At 35.5% G+C, this 20,812-nt stretch overlaps 1 protein-coding gene across 1 annotated transcript in view; it reads left to right on the top strand.

Annotated features, from left to right (window-relative positions):
• sntg2 (syntrophin, gamma 2) overlaps window positions 1-19,875 on the top strand; it is a 159,121-nt gene extending 139,246 nt beyond the window's left edge. Inside the window, exons 16-18 of the mRNA XM_056477691.1 lie at window positions 8,675-8,767; window positions 18,341-18,451; window positions 19,086-19,875. Of these exons, the coding sequence (XP_056333666.1) occupies window positions 8,675-8,767; window positions 18,341-18,451; window positions 19,086-19,217 (336 nt within the window). The 3' untranslated portion in view covers window positions 19,218-19,875. The remainder of the gene's footprint in view (window positions 1-8,674; window positions 8,768-18,340; window positions 18,452-19,085) is intronic.
• The last annotated feature ends 937 nt before the right edge of the window (window positions 19,876-20,812 follow it).

The raw sequence follows: 20,812 nt of genomic DNA, 5'->3' as shown, positions 1-20,812 counted from the left end.
AAACGTTAGTAAGCAGTTTATAACTGAAGCTACAAATGCTGTATTCTTGACTCACAACCACATTTATAATGCGCTTAATAATTGTACTTTCATACTTTCTTAATGATTTTTTTTTCATTACTAAATTAAGTATTACATTATTTACAAACCAGTTATTTAAGCATAGTTGGTTGTTTTTTAAGATCATTCAGAATGAGTTAGTAAATGATTAATAAACTATTAAAATTACCATGAATAATTCTCATTATTCAGGCATACTCTAATAGTTAATTTATATGTTTATAAATGCTTTATTAACTCAACTTCATCAGCTTTTGTGACCTAATCTAAAGTGATCTATTGATGCTTTATAAATCCCTTATAAATGACAATTAATGGCTCAGTTAAATTATTAATTTCTATTCATGTGAAGATCCACAAATAAAACTGTACTTCAAATAAAAATAAATCTCTGCAACCTTATCTAAAATAAAATCACTGTACAGTTTCAACATAGCATCCTGTTATATTGTTAAATTATTATATTCTTGTTGTTTTCTCCAATTTGATGTCATATTCTGACACTCCTGTTATTCAGCAATCTTTAAACTTTACAGTCATTTTAATTTTTGCATAAGATTGTAAAGATTTATTGTTCATTTGAGCCTTTAATTGTCATTTATAAAGGATTTATAAAGCATAAATAGTCCTCACTTTAGATTAGCTCACAAAACTGGATGAAGTTGAGTTAATAAAGCATTTATTAACAGACATAGTAACCATTACTATATGCCCCCAGGTCACTATATATATATATATATATAAACATTGATTTCAATAGTTTATTAATCATTTACTAACTCATTCTAAATGATCTTAAATACCCCCAACTACTCTTAAATACAGATGGTTTGTAAATAATGCAATACTTAATTTAGTAATGAAAAATAAATCATTTACAAATTATGAAAGTACAAATAATAAGTACATTATAAATGTGGTTATAAGTCAAGAATAGAGCATTTGTAGCTGCAGTTATAAACTGCTTACTAACATCTATTAATGCTTAACAAATAATGAACTCACTAGATGCTAATGCTTAGTAAATGCTTCATAGTGTGTAGTTATTTTGAAGTGTTACCATTATTTTTTATTTCATGTATTAAGGTTTTTGTTATGATACTCCCAAAATAATTCCACAGAAATCCGCAGATTTTTACCAAAATTCTCTGATGAAATAGCAAAAAACGTCCACAGATTCCATCTGACCCTAGCGATCACCCATATTGCCCATGCCTAAATCAGCCACTGCATGTGTTAGTGTGTGTGTGTCATGTATGTGTGCTTGTGTCCTTTGTGTCTTGTGTGTGTGTGTGTGTGTGTGTGTGTGAGTGTGTGTGTGTGTGTGTGTGTGTCATGTATGTGTGCTTGTGTTATTTGTGTCGTGTGTGTGTGTGTTTCATGTATGTGTGCTTGTGTCATTCGTGTCTTGTTTGTGTGCGTGTGTGTGTGTGTGTGTGTGTGTGTGGTCTCTTCGTCTCCAGCTTGATCGTGTTGTTTAATGGAAATGTCATCCAGCAACTCTCTCTCTCCTGTTCGTCTCTAATTGAGTTGAAGAGCCGCTGACTGTAAAACACTGAATATTACCGTTACATTTCATGCGTATTTGGCTACAAATGTTTCCTCTTCTGAGCATTTGATTTGGAAATGTAAAGCAGGCGAGACGCACTGATGCAGCTCTGAGACCCGCTGCTGCTGTCAGTGTTTTTCTCTGAGACTCATTCCAGACTCTGGATAAACTCAAGCATTTTCCTTAAAGTGGATTGACATACAGGAAATGTATACTTTACAGTAAACTTAATTAATTATTTACTCATTAGGGGCCCTACCATACACCCGGCGCAATAACGCACAAGACATGTATAGCGCGATTTGTTGCTATTTTCAGACCAGCGCAACTGTCATTTACTCGTTTTGCACCACATTGCTTAAATGGTAAATCCGTTTGTGCCACTTTGTGGACTCATGGGTGTGCTGGTCTATAAAGGAGGTTTGTTAAGGCGCATTGTTGGTGTGTTGCTATTTTGAGGAACTGAAATAGACCACGCCATTGGCCAACTAAAAGCAGGTCTAAAGTCCAGCACAGAGCGCGTTAGTTATGCGCCTATGCAGGTCCAAACGCTTACACATTGCTTAACACACACAGATGTAGAGCAACACACAAATATCTTCACAGATGAAAACAATTAAAGGATTAAAATGTTACAAAAATGATTATGTTCTACATAAATATAAAAACCGCTGCCTCCATGTCGGGGGGCTTTTTTCAGTTCATTTGCATTTGTGTAATGTTGTTATTATTAGCAGAATTTATTATATGCGTATTTATATATATATATATATATATATATATATATATATATATATATATATATATATATATATATATATATATATATATATATATATATTATATGTTTTCTCTCCTGCCTTCCGGCAGGCGCTTCAGGCTCCCCCGGACAAAAACCAGCAGACTGAGGAACAGCTTTTTCCCCAGAGCTGTCTCCCTTTTCAACTCTGCCCCTCACTGACTCTTTTGCCCCCCCAATACACCCCCCACACTCCTCTAACTTATACTCCTCACAATCACTGCACTATTTAACATTTGCACATTTAAAGTTTGCACATATTCATTGCACTGATTCACTTATTTAAACTGTACATACCCACTGCACATGGACATTTGTAATTGTTTATCTATCTGCACACTTCTGCTATTAATAGTATCCTGTACATATATTCATTTATTGTAAATATGTTCATAGCTAATACAACCTGTATATAATGTTGATAGTACATCCATCTGTAAATATCACCATAGTTTTTCTATAACTGCACTTTATAACTTATACCTGTATCCTGCACTTGCTGCTATTGCACTGCTGGTTAGACCTAAACTGCATTTCGTTGCCTTGTACTTGTACATGTGTAATGACAATAAAGTTGAATCTAATCTAATCTAATATTTGCTTTAATAAAAACTAGTTTAGATTTGTCCAGCTGTGGGGTTTTGGAGACGTCTGCATCACCATATGGGGCATAAGAACAGGACGTGTGTTTGGATTTAACTTGACCGCACTTTGTTATTATTGTTCATTTATTCATTTTCTGGACATTAGAACTGAATTTAAAAATAGTTTTGAAACATCTTTGTGCTTGAGTTTCCACCGTTTCCTTACTCCACCAAAGTAAAGGAGTAAAGTGAAGAGTAAAAGTAAAGTGAAGAGAAAGTAAAGAGGCTGAATGGAGGAGGCTCTATCCTCGCGCTGCAGATGCTCAGTTTAACTGTTTTTTCGCTAGTGAAGTGTTCAGTTTTTATGCAAGTAGCAAATGCACCATGGTGCGACACAACTAACTCTTAAAGGGAATGTGAGATGAGACTCTGATTGGTTTAATGCACGTTATGCTCAAAACACACCTAGAACTCATTAATTCATTAACTCATTCATTGTAATTATGAATATATACAAATAAAAATAGATCCTTTACGGTTTTGAAACCAAAAATGACAGTATTTAATGATTAATCTGCCGACCTCAGGGGTCTAATTTAAAATAATGTAACATGCTTAAATGTGATGGTGAACGTATGATTCTGCTACTAGTTATTTAACTTATTGTTAAACTTTTTAAACCACTAATGGAGTTGCCAATGACGGAGTTGGCAGTAACAGAGTTGGCAATAACACTTTTGCAATAACTGAGTTGGCAGCAATAAGGTTGACCATAACAGAGTTGACAATAATGAGGTTGGCAGTAATGGAATTGGCAGCAACGAAGTTGTCAATAATGTAGTTGGCAGTAACGGAGTTGAGAGTAACAGATTTGGCAATAATACAGTTGACAGTAACAGAGTTGACAGTAACGGAGTTGGCAGTAACGGAGTTGGCAGTAACAGATTTGGCAATAATACAGTTGACAGTAACAGAGTTGACAGTAACAGAGTTGACAGTAACGGAGTTGGCAGTAACGGAGTTGGCAGAAACAGAGTTGGCAGTAACGGAGTTGGCAGGAACGGAGTTGGCAGCTACGGAGTTGGCAGCAACGAAGTTGGCAGTAACAGAGTTGGCAATAACATAGTTGACAATAATTCAGAATCTTTATTGGCAATAATGGCATTGACAATGACGGAGTTGGCAGTAACAGAGTTGGCAATAACACTTTTGCAATAACTGAGTTGGCAGCAATAAGGTTGACCATAACAGAGTTGACAATAACAAGGTTGGCAGTAATGGAATTGGCAGCAACGAAGTTGTCAATAATGTAGTTGGCAGTAACGGAGTTGACAGAAACAGATTTGGCAATAATAGAGTTGACAGTAACAGAGTTGGCAGGAACGGAGTTGGCAGAAACGGAGTTGGCAGTAACAGAGTTGACAGGAACTGAGTTGGCAGTAACGGAGTTGGCAGGAACGGAGTTGGCAGGAACGGAGTTGGCAGTAACGGAGTTGGCAGCAACGGAGTTTGCAGCAACGAAGTTGGCAGTAACAGAGTTGGGAATACAGTTGAAAGTAATGGAGTTGGCAGTAACATAGTTGACAATAATTCAGAATCTTTATTGGCAATAATGGCATTGACAATGGCAGAGTTGGCAGTGACAGAGTTGACAGTAATGGAGTAACTTTGTTGACAATAATGGAGTTGGCAGTAACAGAAGTTGACAGTAATGGAGTTGACACTTACGGAGCTGACAATAATGAAGTAACTCTATTGGCAGTCACAACGTTGACAGTGACAGAGTAACTATGCTGGCAGGCATGGAGTTGACAGTAATGGAGTTGACAACGATGAAGTTGACCGTGACGGAGCTGACACTAATGGAGTTGACAATAATGGAGTTGACTGTGACGGAGTAACTCTGTTGGCAGTCACGGAGTTTACAGTAATGGAGTTTACAGTAATGACGTTGACCGTGACGGAGCTGACAGTAATGGAGTAACTCTGTTGGCAGTCATGGAGTTTACAGTAATGGAGTTGACCGTGACTGAGGTGACTGTGATGGAGCTGACAGTAACAGAGTTGACAGTAACAGAATTGACAATAATGGAGTTGACATTTTCCAACATTTTGTGGTTTAGCTTCAGATGCTAACCTTAAACCTGATACCACATGGCATGCCTAAAACCATTTTTTTTTATTAATCTACTATTGGTGTATCCTAAACATTTCGTATTTTAACTTTTTTTTATAATTGATATAACAGAGTTGACCAGAATATAGGGACAGATGCAATTTTTTAAATTTTTAATGAATATTTAAAAATATTTGTGTATATATATTTTTTTCATGCAACTGATTATTTAACTTCATTTTATCTAATAGTAATTAAAGCTGAATGTTTGATTCAAGGTGCAGAGACAGTGAAGAATAGGAATAATGAGAGTTTTTATTTTTTAATTTCATAATACCCCGCATATTTTGCATTTGGATTGATATGCATTTACATAACCTTGGCTTTGCTAGCACTAAAATCGATGTCCATATTTGTAGATGTCAAACAGAACAGTATAGATTGTATATGACATAAATACTTGAAATATATTTGTCTTTTATTTGCGCTGTGCATGAATGTTCAGTCGGCTGATCTTCAAGAATCTGCAGTTGACTGTAATGTGATTTTGAGGCTCAGTGTGTTTTGAATACTGATGTGTCTCTATAATCACATTGACCAGGAGCACAAACACAAACTTCCTGGAATGTAATTATAGTGAACAAAAACCCTGACACTCGGAGATTATCAGACACATTGAGCTCGGCTTCCTCTCCGTCAGTCCATTAGCTACCAGATTTTAACCCTGTCAGTCTTATCAGCATTTAATTGAAAAAAGACAATGGTTCTGTTCTATTTTAGAATTACAAACAGTGATGTCATTTGTTTATTATTCCTCTTAATTAATAATCAACTAATTGATTAAGTGTTTATATTAATTAATTCAATAATTGAATACAAAAACATGGGCGAAATGCCTTAAAGAATGTTAATAAATTATTAAAACATAAATAAATGTTGATGCAAAGGCATGTTAATGTTGATTTGTTGTTTTTATTGTAAAAATCCTGTAAATTAATTATCAACTTACTGATTGTTTATAATAATTAAATTAATTAAAACAAATTTATTAATTAAAAACTTATGAAAACAAATCAAAAACATAGTAATTAATTGTTAATATGATTTTATTTTTACTCTTTTACAGTTTAAAAAGTAAAAAATCATGTAAATTTACAATTAACTAATTGATTAAATGGTCATATTAATTAAATAAATTATTGAAAAAAGTAATTAATTAAAAAAATATGAAGGACATGCCTTTTAAAATGATTAAAACATAAATAAATGTTGATGCAAAGGCATAGTAATTTATTTAATGTGAACTTTTTAAACTTTTTATAGTAGAAATTCCTGTAAGTTAATCAACTAATTGATTAAATGTCTATAATACAAATGCTAAACTTACAGGGGACATGCCTTAAAACATTTTAAAGATTAAAACAAAGACATAATACATTATTTTTAATTTGAACTCTAAAATAAATACAAATTATAAAAATTATAATATTTTTGTGCTAATTGCAGAGAGTGATGTCAGGTTCAAACATTTTTACTGTCAGTTTCATAGTCTGTTTAAATGTAAAATTAATAATCAGTTAACTTAATGTGTTTTAAATTATATAAAAAAAACAAAAGACTATGCCTTTGTACATGAATCAATAAATAAGTAGTTATAGTAAATATATAAGTAAATAAATAATTGAGTAAATATATAAGCAAGTAAATATGTAAGTTTATGAGCAAGAATATAAGTGTATGAGTAAATAAGTAATTGAGTAAGTATATAAGCAAGTAAATAAGTAAACAAAAAATATAAGTAAAAAAGTAAACAAGAATATTAGTGAGTAAGTATATAAGCAAGTAAATCAGTAATTGCATACGTATATAAGCAAGTAATTAAATAAGTATTTAAGCAAATAAATAAGTAAATGAGTAAGTACAAGTAAATAAGTGTAAAATAAATAATTAAGTATATAAGTAAGTATATAAGCAAGCAAATGAGGAAGTATATGTAAATAAGTGTAAAATAAATAAGTAATTGAGTAAGTATATAAGCAAGTAAATAAGTAATTGAGTATGTATATAAGCAAGTAAATAAGTAAACAACTAAATTATATAAGCAAGTAAATAATAAGTATTTAAGCAAATAAATAAGTAAATGAGTAAGTACAAGTAAATAAGTGTAAAATAAATAAGTATATAAGCAAGTAAATAAGTAATTGATTAAGTATTTAAGCAAGTAAATAAATAAGTATATATACACGTAAAAGAGTTAGTATAAGTAAATAGGTGTAAAATAAATAAGTAATTAAGTATATAAGCAAATAAATAAGTAAACAACTAAATAAGTATATAAGCAAGTAAATAAATAATTAAGAATATAAACAAATAAATAAGGAAATGAGTAAGTACAAGTAAATAAGTGTGAAATAAATAATTGATTAAGTATATAAGCAAGTAAATAAATAAGAATATACATAAGTAAATGAGTATATATAGTTAAATAAGTGTAAAATAAATAATTGATTAAGTATATAAGCAAGTAAATAAATAAGAACATACATAAGTAAATGACTAAATATAAGTAAATAAGTGTAAAATAAATAAGTAACTGAGTGAGTAGATAAGTATATAAGCAAATAAATTAGTAAATGAGTAAGTATATAAGCAAGTAAATAAGTAAACAAGTAAATATGTACAGTTGAAATCAGACTTATTAGACCCCTTTAAAAAAATGTTTCTTTTTAAATATTTGCCAATTGGTGTTTAACAGAGCAAGGAAATTTTCACAGTATGTCTGATAATATTTTTTTTCTGTAAAACAAATAAGTAATTAAGTAAATAAGTGAAGCAGTAAGTATATAAGCAAGTAAATTAGTAATTGACAAGGTTTATAAGCAAGCAAATAAGTAACAAGTAAATGAATCAGTATATAAGCAAGTAAATAAGTGATTGAGTAAGTATATAATCAGGTAAACAATTAAATAAGTATATAAGCAAGTGAATAAGTTGTTGAGTAAGTATATGTAAATCAGTGGATAAGTAAACAAGTAAATGAGTAAGTATATAAGCAAGTAAATAAGTAAACGAGTAAGTATATGTAAATCAGTGGATAAGTAAACAAGTAAATGAGTAAGTATATAAGCAAGTAAATAAGTAATTGAGAAAGTATAGAAGCAAATAAATGAGTAAATTATTATGTAATAGTAAGCAAATAAACAAGTATACAAGTAATTAAGTAAACAAGTAAATGAGTAAGTGTATAAGTAAATACATAAATAAATATGTAAGTAGACATAAGTAAATAGGTAGATATATAAGTAAATATATACATAGATACAGTAAATAAGAAACACATATACATAGCTATAAATGTGAAATTAGAGATGCACGCATGCAATCTTTTCTTGTGATAGCACCGTGGTATCAGATGCTGAATATTTTCTTCAGTGCCTGTATTATTAACCTGGTCCTGTGTTTTTTAGAAGCATGATTAAATATGAATGTGGAGTGTGTTGTTTTACAGTGTTTACAGCAAACACAATGAGCTGTGTGTAAATATTGCTCTTCTGTTGTGTTTGCAGTCCAAGAGCTACATGTGCAGCAGTCAAGGGAAGATCCTGTGCTTCACCGTAGACTTTGAGTCCGGTTTCTCCTGCTCCGACTCGCTTTCAAAGGTAACAAACAAAAACTTTCAGTAAACTGAATTTATTCTGCATGCAGTGTTTCAGCTGATCCGTCTTCTGCTCTGCAGCATTACTCTTACTATAGCAAAACACTTCTGCTGTGCAGGACTATCAGTTCATCTACAAATATTACATTTTGCGTGCGTGCGTGCGTGCGAGCGTTTGTGCGTGCGTGCATGCTTGCGTGCGTGCGTGCGTGTGTGTGAGAGAGAGAGTGATCGACAGTAAAAATGAAAAGTTTTACCTCTTCCCAACAAAGAAAAACACCAAAAATCAAGAATGCATTGGTTATATGCTGTCAGGGCTTATAAATCAAACAATGTCATTATAATGGAAGTCAATAGGGCAAAAACAGCCACCGACACAATGAAAGGCTAGTCAATTTGAATAGTACAGAAGGGTTGAAGGTGCAGTGAAATTAAAATAAAGTTTTGTAGATGTTAGTTTCAGTATGTTAGTTTTAAGGATGTCTATAAGCTATGGTGTGTTTCAAAATAGTGACAAAATTCCTGCTTAAAAGATATAAAGCTGATATAAACACCCAAAGTTTGTGGTTTGTCACTTCCGTCTAAATCAGGTCTCAAACTGCTGGCCCAGGGGCCATTAGAGCCCGCCTCCTCTTTCATCCAGCCCGGAAGTAACATCAAAAATATAACAAGATTCGGCCCTCCCAAAACATATATTTTTGGATCATATCATTGTTGTGCAGTCGCAAATGGTCACTTTTTTGACCCCCGCCTACTGGACATTTAAAGTTTTGTACTATATGTTAAAGGGCACCTAGGTTAGCTCTTTTTCAGATTTAATATAAGTGTTTTTCATCTCCAGAATGTGTTGGTAAAGTTTCAGCTCAAAACACCCATCAGATTTTTCATTATACCTTTTGCAAGACTCTTTTTTTTCACTAGGGGGCTGTTTTGTCGTACTGCGCCTTTAAGGCTAGTCCTCCCCGCCCACCGTTTCTACGTGCCTTTCTGCGTGCCTTAATCTCCTCCCTCGGCTGCGTCAGACAACAGACAGACTCAAAAGAAGCAGATCTCACGTAGCGTTTGTGAGAAATACTACAGTAAGAACTTTACCAATGAGTATTTGTTGTGCAGTTGCACACAATGTCGTTACAAAGTTCGCGCACACACACACACCGCAGCAGACACACACACACACACACACACACAGACAGACAGAGAGCATTTAGCTTTGCACTCCTTTTGCACGCAAATGTGACAGGATACAGGTTAATCTCCACTGCTGTACGGAGATCTGTTATGTTAATGTACAAAATAAACCTGATTTTATGTCCACGAACCAGGATTGAAGCGTTTTCTTTTATAAGTGTTCTGAGACGCGGCTGTGCTGATGAAGTAAAGCTGAAGTAAATCGCTGTAATTCATTACACACATGCTCTGTTTTAAAACATGTTAAACTTGTGAAACTCACTCTTGATCACGTTTGATGATGATTGATGATCCTAGCAAACTGAACACACCTTTTATACCCGGCTGCTTTGCGCTCGCCCTGTCTTGTTGATATGATTATACACATGACTACCGGACATGTTAATACGCGCAGCTGTCAATCAATATTGGTGGGCGGGGGGACCGCTCTCCTACGTAAAGTTGCGGTCGATCTGAAAACCGCTCCAATTGGTCCACCGTTTGTTATGTTGCTAAATTGAAAATAAAGGACTAGGTGTGTTTATTTTACCCCAATATGACGGTCTATACACTACATCTACACACATGTCTGTCCAGACAGCTTGAAAAGTAGATTTTTAGTAGAACTTTAAGGTTACTTTCGGTTTCTCTCAGCATGCAGATTATTTCTGGGGCTGATTTATACTTTGAAATACTATATAGTATATGATAACACACACAGCTGCCTAAAGAAATAGGCAAAAAAATCGAAGTTGATCACTTAGGCCTATTAAATACTTATTAAAAAACTGTACTGAAAGAAAAAAGCACAAGAAAGAACGGCACTTTTCACACCGCTTAGCTCACGTGCTCTGGCTGAACTGATATACAGCTGCCCCCTGCTGGCTATGTACAGTATTTCTTGTGTTAGACCATGTTCTGCTTTACTGCGGAGACGTGCGGTATTTCTTTAAATCACTCGTGCATTCTCAGTAGCCGTATCTGTATATGTCCGAAAGTGCTCTGTTTTTACTAAAGCTCTATTTTTGTAAACATTCAAGGGTCATTTGATTATAGTCAGTTTTATATCACCTGTATTTTGTTGTACAAATGCTTCTTCATAGTTTACATGTTATGCTGGTGTTAATATGGTCATTCTGCCAATATTCGATTCAGATGGTCTCATTAATAGATTTTCCATATATGCATATTAAGATTTGTATACAAAAAATGTACATTAGTAAAGTTTTACTGCTGGCTAAATGAAACTAGTTAAAGTAAATGTGAATATGTACATCAGTGTTTCCTCTAGGATTTTTTCCAGCTGTGGCGGCAGGCCTTTTTTACACAGATCTACCAACTACCTGTGGCGTTATTTCAATGACAAATGTCTTGAGCGCAGTATTACAAGTCAAGATCGTATTTATGTAATAGCCTACGAGCATGCGGATCTCTTTGCTTGCACACCGATTTTTTTCTGCTCGTGCACAAAACTTCTTCGCCCGCTCAAATGTAAGCCAGATCTTCTTGAGCGCTCTAAAATAAACGCTGCTGAGGTGCGACTTAGTGCGTTTATGTAACGAGTATGTCTCCAGCCTTTAATAGATTTTCTAGGAATATTTATGAATGCCTTCGGTATTAATGCGTCCTGAAGTAACAGCTATACGTCGTGTTTGCTGTGTCTCACGCATCACGCACCTGTCACAGTCAGCCAGCCAGCCAGTCAGTCAGCATGTAACCTTAAAGAGTTAAACAAATGACTCACAGCACTACTACGGTTACAGAAAAGTTTGCGCTGTTATAATTCACTTACCTTTTAATATGTTTTGGTGTGATTATCACCCGCTATTAAAATAATAGAATGTTTTGAATGAGAAGCTGTAATGTAGACGTGGCGGGATGAATCTTGGCGTGGCGGCCCACCATGGAAGAATGAATGTAGCGGAAACCATGTACATACTTTCGCCCTTTTTTTTTGTAGTTTTACAAAAAAAAGAATGTTTTTGAGAACAATTGGCAGTCAACAAAGTTACCCCAACTCTTTTCTTCTGTCTTAGGCTATCTGTTAAACTTTATTATTATTATAATTATTATTATTATTAATATTATTATTATTATTATGCCTATTATTAAATTGTAGTATTTTCATAGCAATTTAAACTACCCCTTCAATATGTGCAAAAAAGGAAGAGCTTTGATACTCTGCGGATGAATGTCTGAGTTCATCAGTTATGTCAGGTTTCCACTTTTTTCTTGTGCTTGAATGTTAAAATGGCCCTCCTATGAATTGTCAGTCACTAATATGGCCCCCCGCCAATTTGAGTTTGAGACCCCTGGTCTAAATGGATCAGCAATTCTTTTGGCATCACCTCATACTTCAGTTTCTCATCAAATCTTCTGACCAATCGCTGGAGGAGGAGTGGATAACATGAGACTGATTCCTGTGACGCTCCAGAGACAGACGAGTCTTTGCTGAGGCCAGCTTGCAGCCTCCGCCACAGAGACTGCAGCTCTGAACAAGACGTTTGGCCAGCGGAGAAATTAAAATGATCGTGCCCAACTGAGCCTGGTTTCTCTCAAGGTTTTTTTTCTTCACTTTCGCCATTTAGTGAAGTTTTTTTTCCCTCTCCGCTGTCGCCACTGGCTTGCATGGTTCGGGATCTGTAGAGCGGGATCATCGTTGGATTTGCTCTTCAGTATTTGGACTCTCAGTAGTGATTATTAAACCACACTGAACTGAGCTCAACTGAACTGAACTTAAACACTACAAACTGAACTACACTGTTCCTATTTACTGTGACCTTTTAAGTGAAGCTGCTTTGACACAATCTACATTGTAAAAGTGCTAAACAAATAAAGGTGAATTGAATAAAGGTGAATCAATCAAATGCTCTCTAGTATGCCACAGCCATATCACCCTGCAGCCCAAGACTGGTTACTCACTGAAGCCAAGCAGGGCTGAGCCTGGTCAGTACCTGGATGGGAGACCGCATGGGAAAACTAGGTTGCTGTTAGAAGTGGTGTTAGTGAGGCCAGAAGGGGGTGCTTAACCTGCAGTCTGTGTGCGTCCTAATGCTTCAGTAAAGTGAAGGGGACACTATACTGTCAGTGGGCGGCGTCTTTCGGATGAGACGTTAAACCGAGTTCCTGACTCTCTGTGGTCATTGAAAATCCCATGGCACTTCTGATAAAGAGTAGGGGTGTAATCCTGGTGTCCTGATCAAAGTCCCTCAATCGGCTCGTATGATCATGGCCTCTTAATCATCCCCATCTACCGAATTGGCTCTATCACTGTCTCTCCACTTTAAGCTAAATTCAAGCATCCTGCTAAATAACATCAAATTAACATCTAAAATTGGCATCAAAAAACATGATTAGTATTTTTTGACAGGTTTTTTTGACATGATTTTGGCATTAAGCTGCTCAAGTCTTTAAAAACTGTTGCACTTTAAGCTAAATACTAGTTTCCTGAAAAATATCTAGTCAAATGTTATCTACTGTCATGGTGGCAATGATAAAATAAGAAATCAGCTATTAGAAATGAGTTATTGAAACTATTATGTTTAACAATGTGTCAAAAAAAATCTCCTCTCCACTTGTATTTAAAAAAGAGCTCATTTCACTGCAGGGCTAATAATCCTGTCTTCAACCGCATGTTAGCTAAACCTGGTTTCCAGACTCACTGGTGTTTCAGTATGAAATGAGTTCAGCAGGTGCAGTTAATGATGATCCGTCACTCCTGCGGATCTGAACACGGGAACAGGCTGATTTCAGGGCTGAAAGGCCAATTTAATTGTGCTGTCTAAATCCGGCATGCATTGTTCCTGCGTGGAATAGCAGGCTGTGATTTGCACAGCAGTCAGGAGTGTGTTAAACGTGATTGTCTTGGGTTTTCTGATGCGCTCATGACGTCTGTGTTTAACTCAAGGAGTCCTCACACACCTACTCATTTCACTAGCTGGAAATAGTTCAGTAAATTCATGTTATTTTTATAATTTTTATTCATGATTTCAGTTTAAAAGGTCATATTATGCTGCTTATGTTACCGTTTAAGCATGAAAATGAAAAGTGAGAAGCCTCTTCAACACTTCGCTATTTTAGTAACAAGGTATTTGAATTATTTTAAAGCAATAGTTCACCCAAAAATGAAAGTTACCCTATAATTTACTCACCCTCAAGCCATCATTGTTTTAATTGACTTTTTTTTTGTCAGACAAACATGGAGTAGTCTTCAATTTTATCTTGGCTCTTCCATGCTCTACAGCAGCGGTTCCCAACAGGGGGGTCGCGGCCTACAAGGGGGCCTCAGCGAGCTTTGCGGGGGGTTGTGTCATATTTAAAAAAAAATTTTAGCAGTGGACAATTAGGAGAATGATCATGTTGCCTTAGTTCGTTTTATCCCCTAGCTCAGTGGTCCTCAACCACCGGTCTGTGGATCAATTGGTACCTGGTCGCACAAGAAATCATTAATTATTTCCGTTTTATTAATTATCTGAGTCTGAACGATCTTTTATTTTGAAAAGTCTTTTATTTAGAAAAATGACCGTATTCTTTCGCTTGCGTCCAATGACTGTATAAACGTTTTGGTCACTTGAGCGCCCAAATTTAACCCACAAGCAGCAAAATGAATAAGAAACAGGCGTCTTTAAAAAGTTTCTTTGCTGAGGGAAAAAAGGCCAAGTGAATATTTCGGTGAGACTAATTTTCTCAGACAAACACAGAACACCCAAACACGGCAGTGCTCGGACTTTTTTCCATAAATAAAACTTGTATCAGAGAGTGACAGCAATGTTTTGTCAGTTTGTCATCCTCTGAGAATACGGTTGATGGTCACATAGCAACCTACGAACCGCCCCCCCCCAAGGAAATTGTCAAGCGTTGACCGGTCCATGGTGATTAAAAGGTTGAAGACCACTGCCCTAGCTGACCAAAAATGGACAAATTTGTAACCTGTCCCCCACAAAAGAGACACTCTCACTGATTCACCTCACAGCAATCCTCACACTGTTGATAGAGCATAACAAATATCATGCAAGAAGTAAATTGTAATAGCCTTTATTATTTTTTGCCTTATACATCAGTGTGAATACTGATATTTTTGTTATTGAATTTCAAATAGGGCCAATTTAAAGGCCAAAGGCTTACGTTTTTCAGTTACAAATGGCCCACTGATGTTTTGCTTTTATATTTTACATTAGGCTATTATTCATTCATTTATTTTCTTTGCAGCTTAGTCCATTTATTAATCCGAGGTCGCCACAGCAGAATGAACCACCAACTTATCCAGCATTTGTTTTATGCAGCGAATGCCCTTCCAGCTGCAACCCATCTCTGGGAAACATTAGGCTATTATTTGTGCATAAGCATATCTAGATTTAGTAATAAACATACAGTTTGTTTGAAAACAACATTTTTTTGTCATCATTATTGCAAACTTATATGAGCGATAATATCATTAAATGTGGAGGGGGCCTTACAATATTTTGTGGGGAAAAAGGGGGTTTAAGGTTGGGAACCACTGCTCTACAGTAATGTTGGATAGTGACTTTTATTTTGAAGTAGGGCTGGGTCATATAGCTTTTTAAATGTTTTTTTTTCCTTTAATCAACATTATTAACATTAGCTTTTGTGTCATATAGGCATTATAGTCATATTTATATTTGTTTTGATAAAAGATTTGTCCACCTGTGGGGTTTTGGAGACGTCAGCATCACCATATGGGGCATAAGAACAGGACGTGTTTGGATATAACTCTTTTTTGACCACACTTCGTTATTATTGTTCATTTATTCCTTTGCTGGAAATTAGAACTGAATTTAGAAATAGTTTAGAAACAAATCTTTGCGCTTAACAAATTAAATTAAATATGTCGGCTAATGGATGTCTACAGTGGAGTGAGTTTCCACCGTTTCCTTACTCCACCAAAGTAAAGGAGTAAAGTGAAGAGTAGAAGTAAAGAGGCTGAATGGAGGAGGCTCGTTCTCTATTCTCATGCTGCAGATGCTCTGTTTAACTGTTTTCTCTCTAGTGAAGCGTTCAGTTTTTATACTTACAGTCCGCCATGTAAATAGCAAATGCGCCATGGCACGACGCAACTGACTCTTAAAGGGAATTAGAAATGAGACTCTGACTGGTTTAATGCACGTTATGCTCAAAACACACCCAGAACTCATTAAGAGAATAAGCACAACCCTGTTAGACCATGCACCGGGACGTAGAGAATATTTATCCATCCTTAGAATAGCAAAAGTGGATTCAGACACGACCTTAATGCGTTTGCGCCATGTGCTTTAGACTATGCGCTTAGAACGTTAATATACAGCCCAAAGTGTGTTTTTGACAGTGGAAAGTTGCAAAGTAATGTGATGTGAAAGTTTCAAGTGAAGTTTTTCATTAAAAAAGTGCTTATTTTTCAGCCTTTCATTTTTATTTTCCATGTAAATTTGATCTTGTTTCGACATCAAGATTAAATCTATTTGCTTTTTTTTTTTTTTTTACTTTTTTGATGTTATTTTGACCTCTAGCTGCCTGCTGCGAAGTCTTCAAGTTGCAATTTTAGCTGAATACGAGTTTCTTGCAAAATATTAAATACAAGTAGCTAAATATTAGTATCTTGCAAAACGACATTAAATGGACATCTAAAGTCAGCATCAAAAAACATGATTCTTGACAACAATATTAGATTTATAATCAGTTTGATTTTGTTTTGGTGTGGTTGTTAATTGAAATCAAATCATTTTGTGTCTTTCAACATGTTTTTTGATGTGATGCTGATGTCATTTTGATATTAAGCTGTCCACTGCAACGTCTTTAAATTGCACTTTAAGCTGAATACTAGCATCTTGACAAAATATAAAATATTAGTAGCTAAATACTATCTTGCAAAAACGACATCAAATTAACATATAACTTTGGTGTCAACTGTTGTGTTTTTAGACCCCAATGTCAGGTGTCAATTTGATGTTGTTTTGACATTAAATGAAATCCAATTAATTTGTATGTTTTGACATTTTTTTGGTTTCGTTTTTTTACATCAAGCTGCCCGCTGCGAAGTCTTTAAATTGCACTTTAAGCTGAATACAAGCATCCTGCTAAGCAACATCAAATTGATATCTTAAGTCTGTATCAAAAAAAAAAACATGATTTTTGACACCAGTTTAGATGTCAGTTTAATGCGAATTCTGCTGCGAAGTATTTAAATTGCACTTTAAGCTGAATGCTAGTATTTTGCTAAATAATAAATACTGATAGCTAAATATTAGTGTCTTGCAAAATCTACATCAAATTTACATCTAAAGTCTGCATTAAAAAACATGATTTTTGAGGCCAATTTTAGATCAATTTGTTGTTGTTTTAGACATCAGGATAGTCAATTGAAATCAAATCGATTTGTATCTTTCGCCATTTTTTATTGATGTGATTCTGATGTCGTTTTGACATTAAGTTGTCTGCTGCGAAGTCTTTAAATTGCACTTCAAACTGAATACTAGCATCTTGCTAAATATTAAATACTGATAGCTAAATACTATCTTGCAAAAACGAAATCAAATTGACATCTAACTTTAGCGTCAAAAATGTAGTTTTTATACACCAAAGTCAGACGTCAATTTGATGTTGTTCATTCATTCATTTTCTTTTCAGCTAAGTCCCTTTATTAATCAGGGGTCGCCACAGCCGAATGAACCGCCAACTTATCCAGCATATGTTTTACGCAGCGGATGCACTTCTAGCTGCAACCCATCACTTAGAAACACCCATACACTCTCATTCACACACATACACTAAGGTCAATTTAGCTTACCCAATTCACCTATAGCACATGTCTTTGGACTTGTCTTTGGAGCACCCGGAGGAAACCCACGTGAACACGGGGAGAACATGCAAACTCCACACAGAAACGCTAACTGACCCAGCCGAGGCTCGAACCAGCGATCTTCTTGCTGTGAGGCGATTGTGCTACCCACTGCGCCTCCGTGACACCCAATTTGATGTTGTTTTGACATGTTTTTTTACATCATGCTGCCCACTGCAAAGTCTTTAAATTGCGCTTTAAATACAATCGTCTTGCTAAACAATAATGAAATGACGTCTAAAATCTGCGAAAAAAAACGTTGATTTTTGACACCAGTTTTAGATGTAAATTTAATGGGAATTCTGCTGCGAAGTTTTCGAATTGCACTTTAAGCTGAATACTAGCATCTTGCAAAATATGAAATACTAGTAGCTAAATGCTAGCATTTTGCATCAAAAAACATGACATTTGACGCCAATTTTAGATGTCTATTTGATGTTGCTTTGACATCAGGGTAGTCAATAATTTTTTTGAGTTTTTTTTATTTTCTAGTCGCAGTTGAAAGTTGCAATGTGATGTGAAGTTTTAATTTAAAAATGCTTCATTTCCAGCTTTTGATTTTTGCTGTTTTTTCCTCAGAAAACCATCTGGAAATACAAGTTCTCCCAGCTGAAGGGTTCATCTGATGACGGCAAGACACGAGTGAAGCTCCTGTTCCAGAATTCAGAGAATAAACAGATCGAAATGAAGGTTAGGATGAGTCTACATGTGAATATTAGGATGAAATGTCAAACAGTGGACTCTAGAAAGATCATTTCACTCCTGAGGAAAGGTAAAAGTAAAGGTTTTGGAAATCAACCTTCCTCGAAAGAGTGTAATCATATTTAATGGTTTTCTAAACAATTATGTATAGATAAATGACTTAACTGAAATTGCAAAATGAGTGTGCATCTGTATTCATCACTAACAATGAGATATATTTTGGGGTTAACACACAGCTAAAGTAGTTCCGGCAGGTTTTGAGCGCATTACAGCTTCATATCACTACGCTGAATGATTCTGAACTGTCAGAAATCACATCAAAACGCAACAGAAGGCTTTGGAGGAGATGTGGAGGAAACTAGTGCAACACACAGGAGGGGTTTGAGGACAAAAACCTGACCAACATCTCAAATATAGTAGCTTTAGATGTGGGAGCTGTAGTATAACCAGAATAATTGAGTCCAGGCCATTGGATTATCAGAAAATAATACATGTTTTGGTTACATTACAACCACAGGTGTGCGTTATTTTTCTAATAATTCAACAGCTCTTCATCAGTCATTCATTACAGGGTTTAAAAACAAATCGTGACACATCTTATTGCTTGTTTCTTGTGTTTCAGGAGCTGGAGTTTGCTAATCTGACCGCTGTCCTTCACTGCATCCACTCGTTCATCGCTGCCAAAGTGGCCACGGTGGATCCGGTTTTCGTCAGCAATCAAAGTCTCACGCAGAAGTACATGTGCAGCAGCTAGAAACATCCGTGTGTGACCAACAATCTGATTTTATGCACAACAATATCTATGGATATATCTAGTTCTTGTTATTTTTGTACGGATCTTGTAAATTCAGAGCGACGTTCGACTTTGAGTAGATGCTATTTTGACATGCATTGAGTTCTGGTTTCTTTTCTTACCTACTAATACGATCGCTCATGTGCTTAAACTGATTATGTAGCAAAGCAGATATTGACACACGGCATTATTGAGTTGATGCATGAGCTGCATTTGACAATTTACAGGGCAAAACGGGTGAAACTCTGAGACTTTCAGCTGTACAAATCAACCAAACGATACGCCTTTGTCTTCTTTTGCCCTTTTGTTTTCTATTTGACGCCTCAAACTTGGTCATTCAGCATAATAGCAAGTCGCACACGGGATTTTTTAAAGTCACTTCTGATGGTTTTCTCCATTTGAATTCGAGTGCTAATGTAACACTAATTTTAAACGTGTTATTATGAAGTAGTGGTTTGATTAACAGTATATTAGACAGTCTCGCTGTCCTCCAAAATGGACATTTTCTTCACATCAAGATTGATCTGCTGTTCTGTTTAGTTTGATGTTATTCCAGTTCTTTTACAAATAAAGAAACGATTAGTTCACTGCAGATGGAAAATGACATGATCCTTCTGTGGCATCTTTATTTCTGTAGCGCATTTACAATGTAGATTGTGTCAAAGCAGCTTAACACTGAAGTTCTAGTAAACTGAAACAGTGTCAGTCCAGTTGTCAGAGTTTAGTTCAGTTCAGTGTGGTTTAATGTTCACTGCTGAGAGTCCAAACACTGAAGAGCAAATCCATCAATGCGCAGCTCCACAAGTCCCCAAACCAAGAAATCCAGTGGCGACAGTGGACGTACAAACTTCACCAATTGACCAAAGTGAAGGTAAAAAACTTTAAAAGATACCTGGCTCAATTTTGCATGACAATTTCTCCTCTGGCCAATCTTCCTGTGCAGAGCTGCAGTCTAGGCAGAGAACGCTGGACGTCCATCGTGGAGACGCTGCAGGTGTGTGTGGATTCAGGCTGGCGCACGGGATCAATACGGAGACTCAACTGTCACTGTGGTCTTTCAGGAATCGGTGTCATGCTCTCCACTCCTCCATGACCACCACAGCAGCTGCTCAGGATACGGCCTGGTCCAGGATTATTGAGACCTCGGGATGGTGAAAAACAGACTAACATGAGTGTAGATAACGTTCAAAGGTATTTTGGGAAGTGTTCCCGGTCCGGTTTTCCTAATTGATGCAGCCTAACAATCCTTTAGAGCATTTGGATTTCAAAAGCATTTTTTGACAGGTAAAAAAAGGTGAATTTACCTGTTTATGGTTATTTACAGGGATTGATAGTTCAATTCAATTGAGAGTACCCGCTGGGTCTTAAAAGCATTGAAAAAGTCTTACATTTTAACATCTCAAATTAAGGCCTTAATAGTCTTAAATTTGGTATACAAAGTCATGGATTTCGTTACAAAGGTCTTATTTTTATTTATTTATTTTTGCCTTTCCTAGGATTAAAGTTCATACCATAACAAAATTAACTGTTACTAATGTAGGATAACTAAAAATCAT

The sequence above is a fragment of the Danio aesculapii genome, chromosome 17 (assembly GCF_903798145.1).
Source record: "Danio aesculapii chromosome 17, fDanAes4.1, whole genome shotgun sequence".
In the NCBI taxonomy this organism is placed as follows: domain Eukaryota; kingdom Metazoa; phylum Chordata; class Actinopteri; order Cypriniformes; family Danionidae; genus Danio; species Danio aesculapii.
Note: the sequence above shows the minus strand (reverse complement) of the source record. Positions and strands in the feature narration are given on the sequence as shown.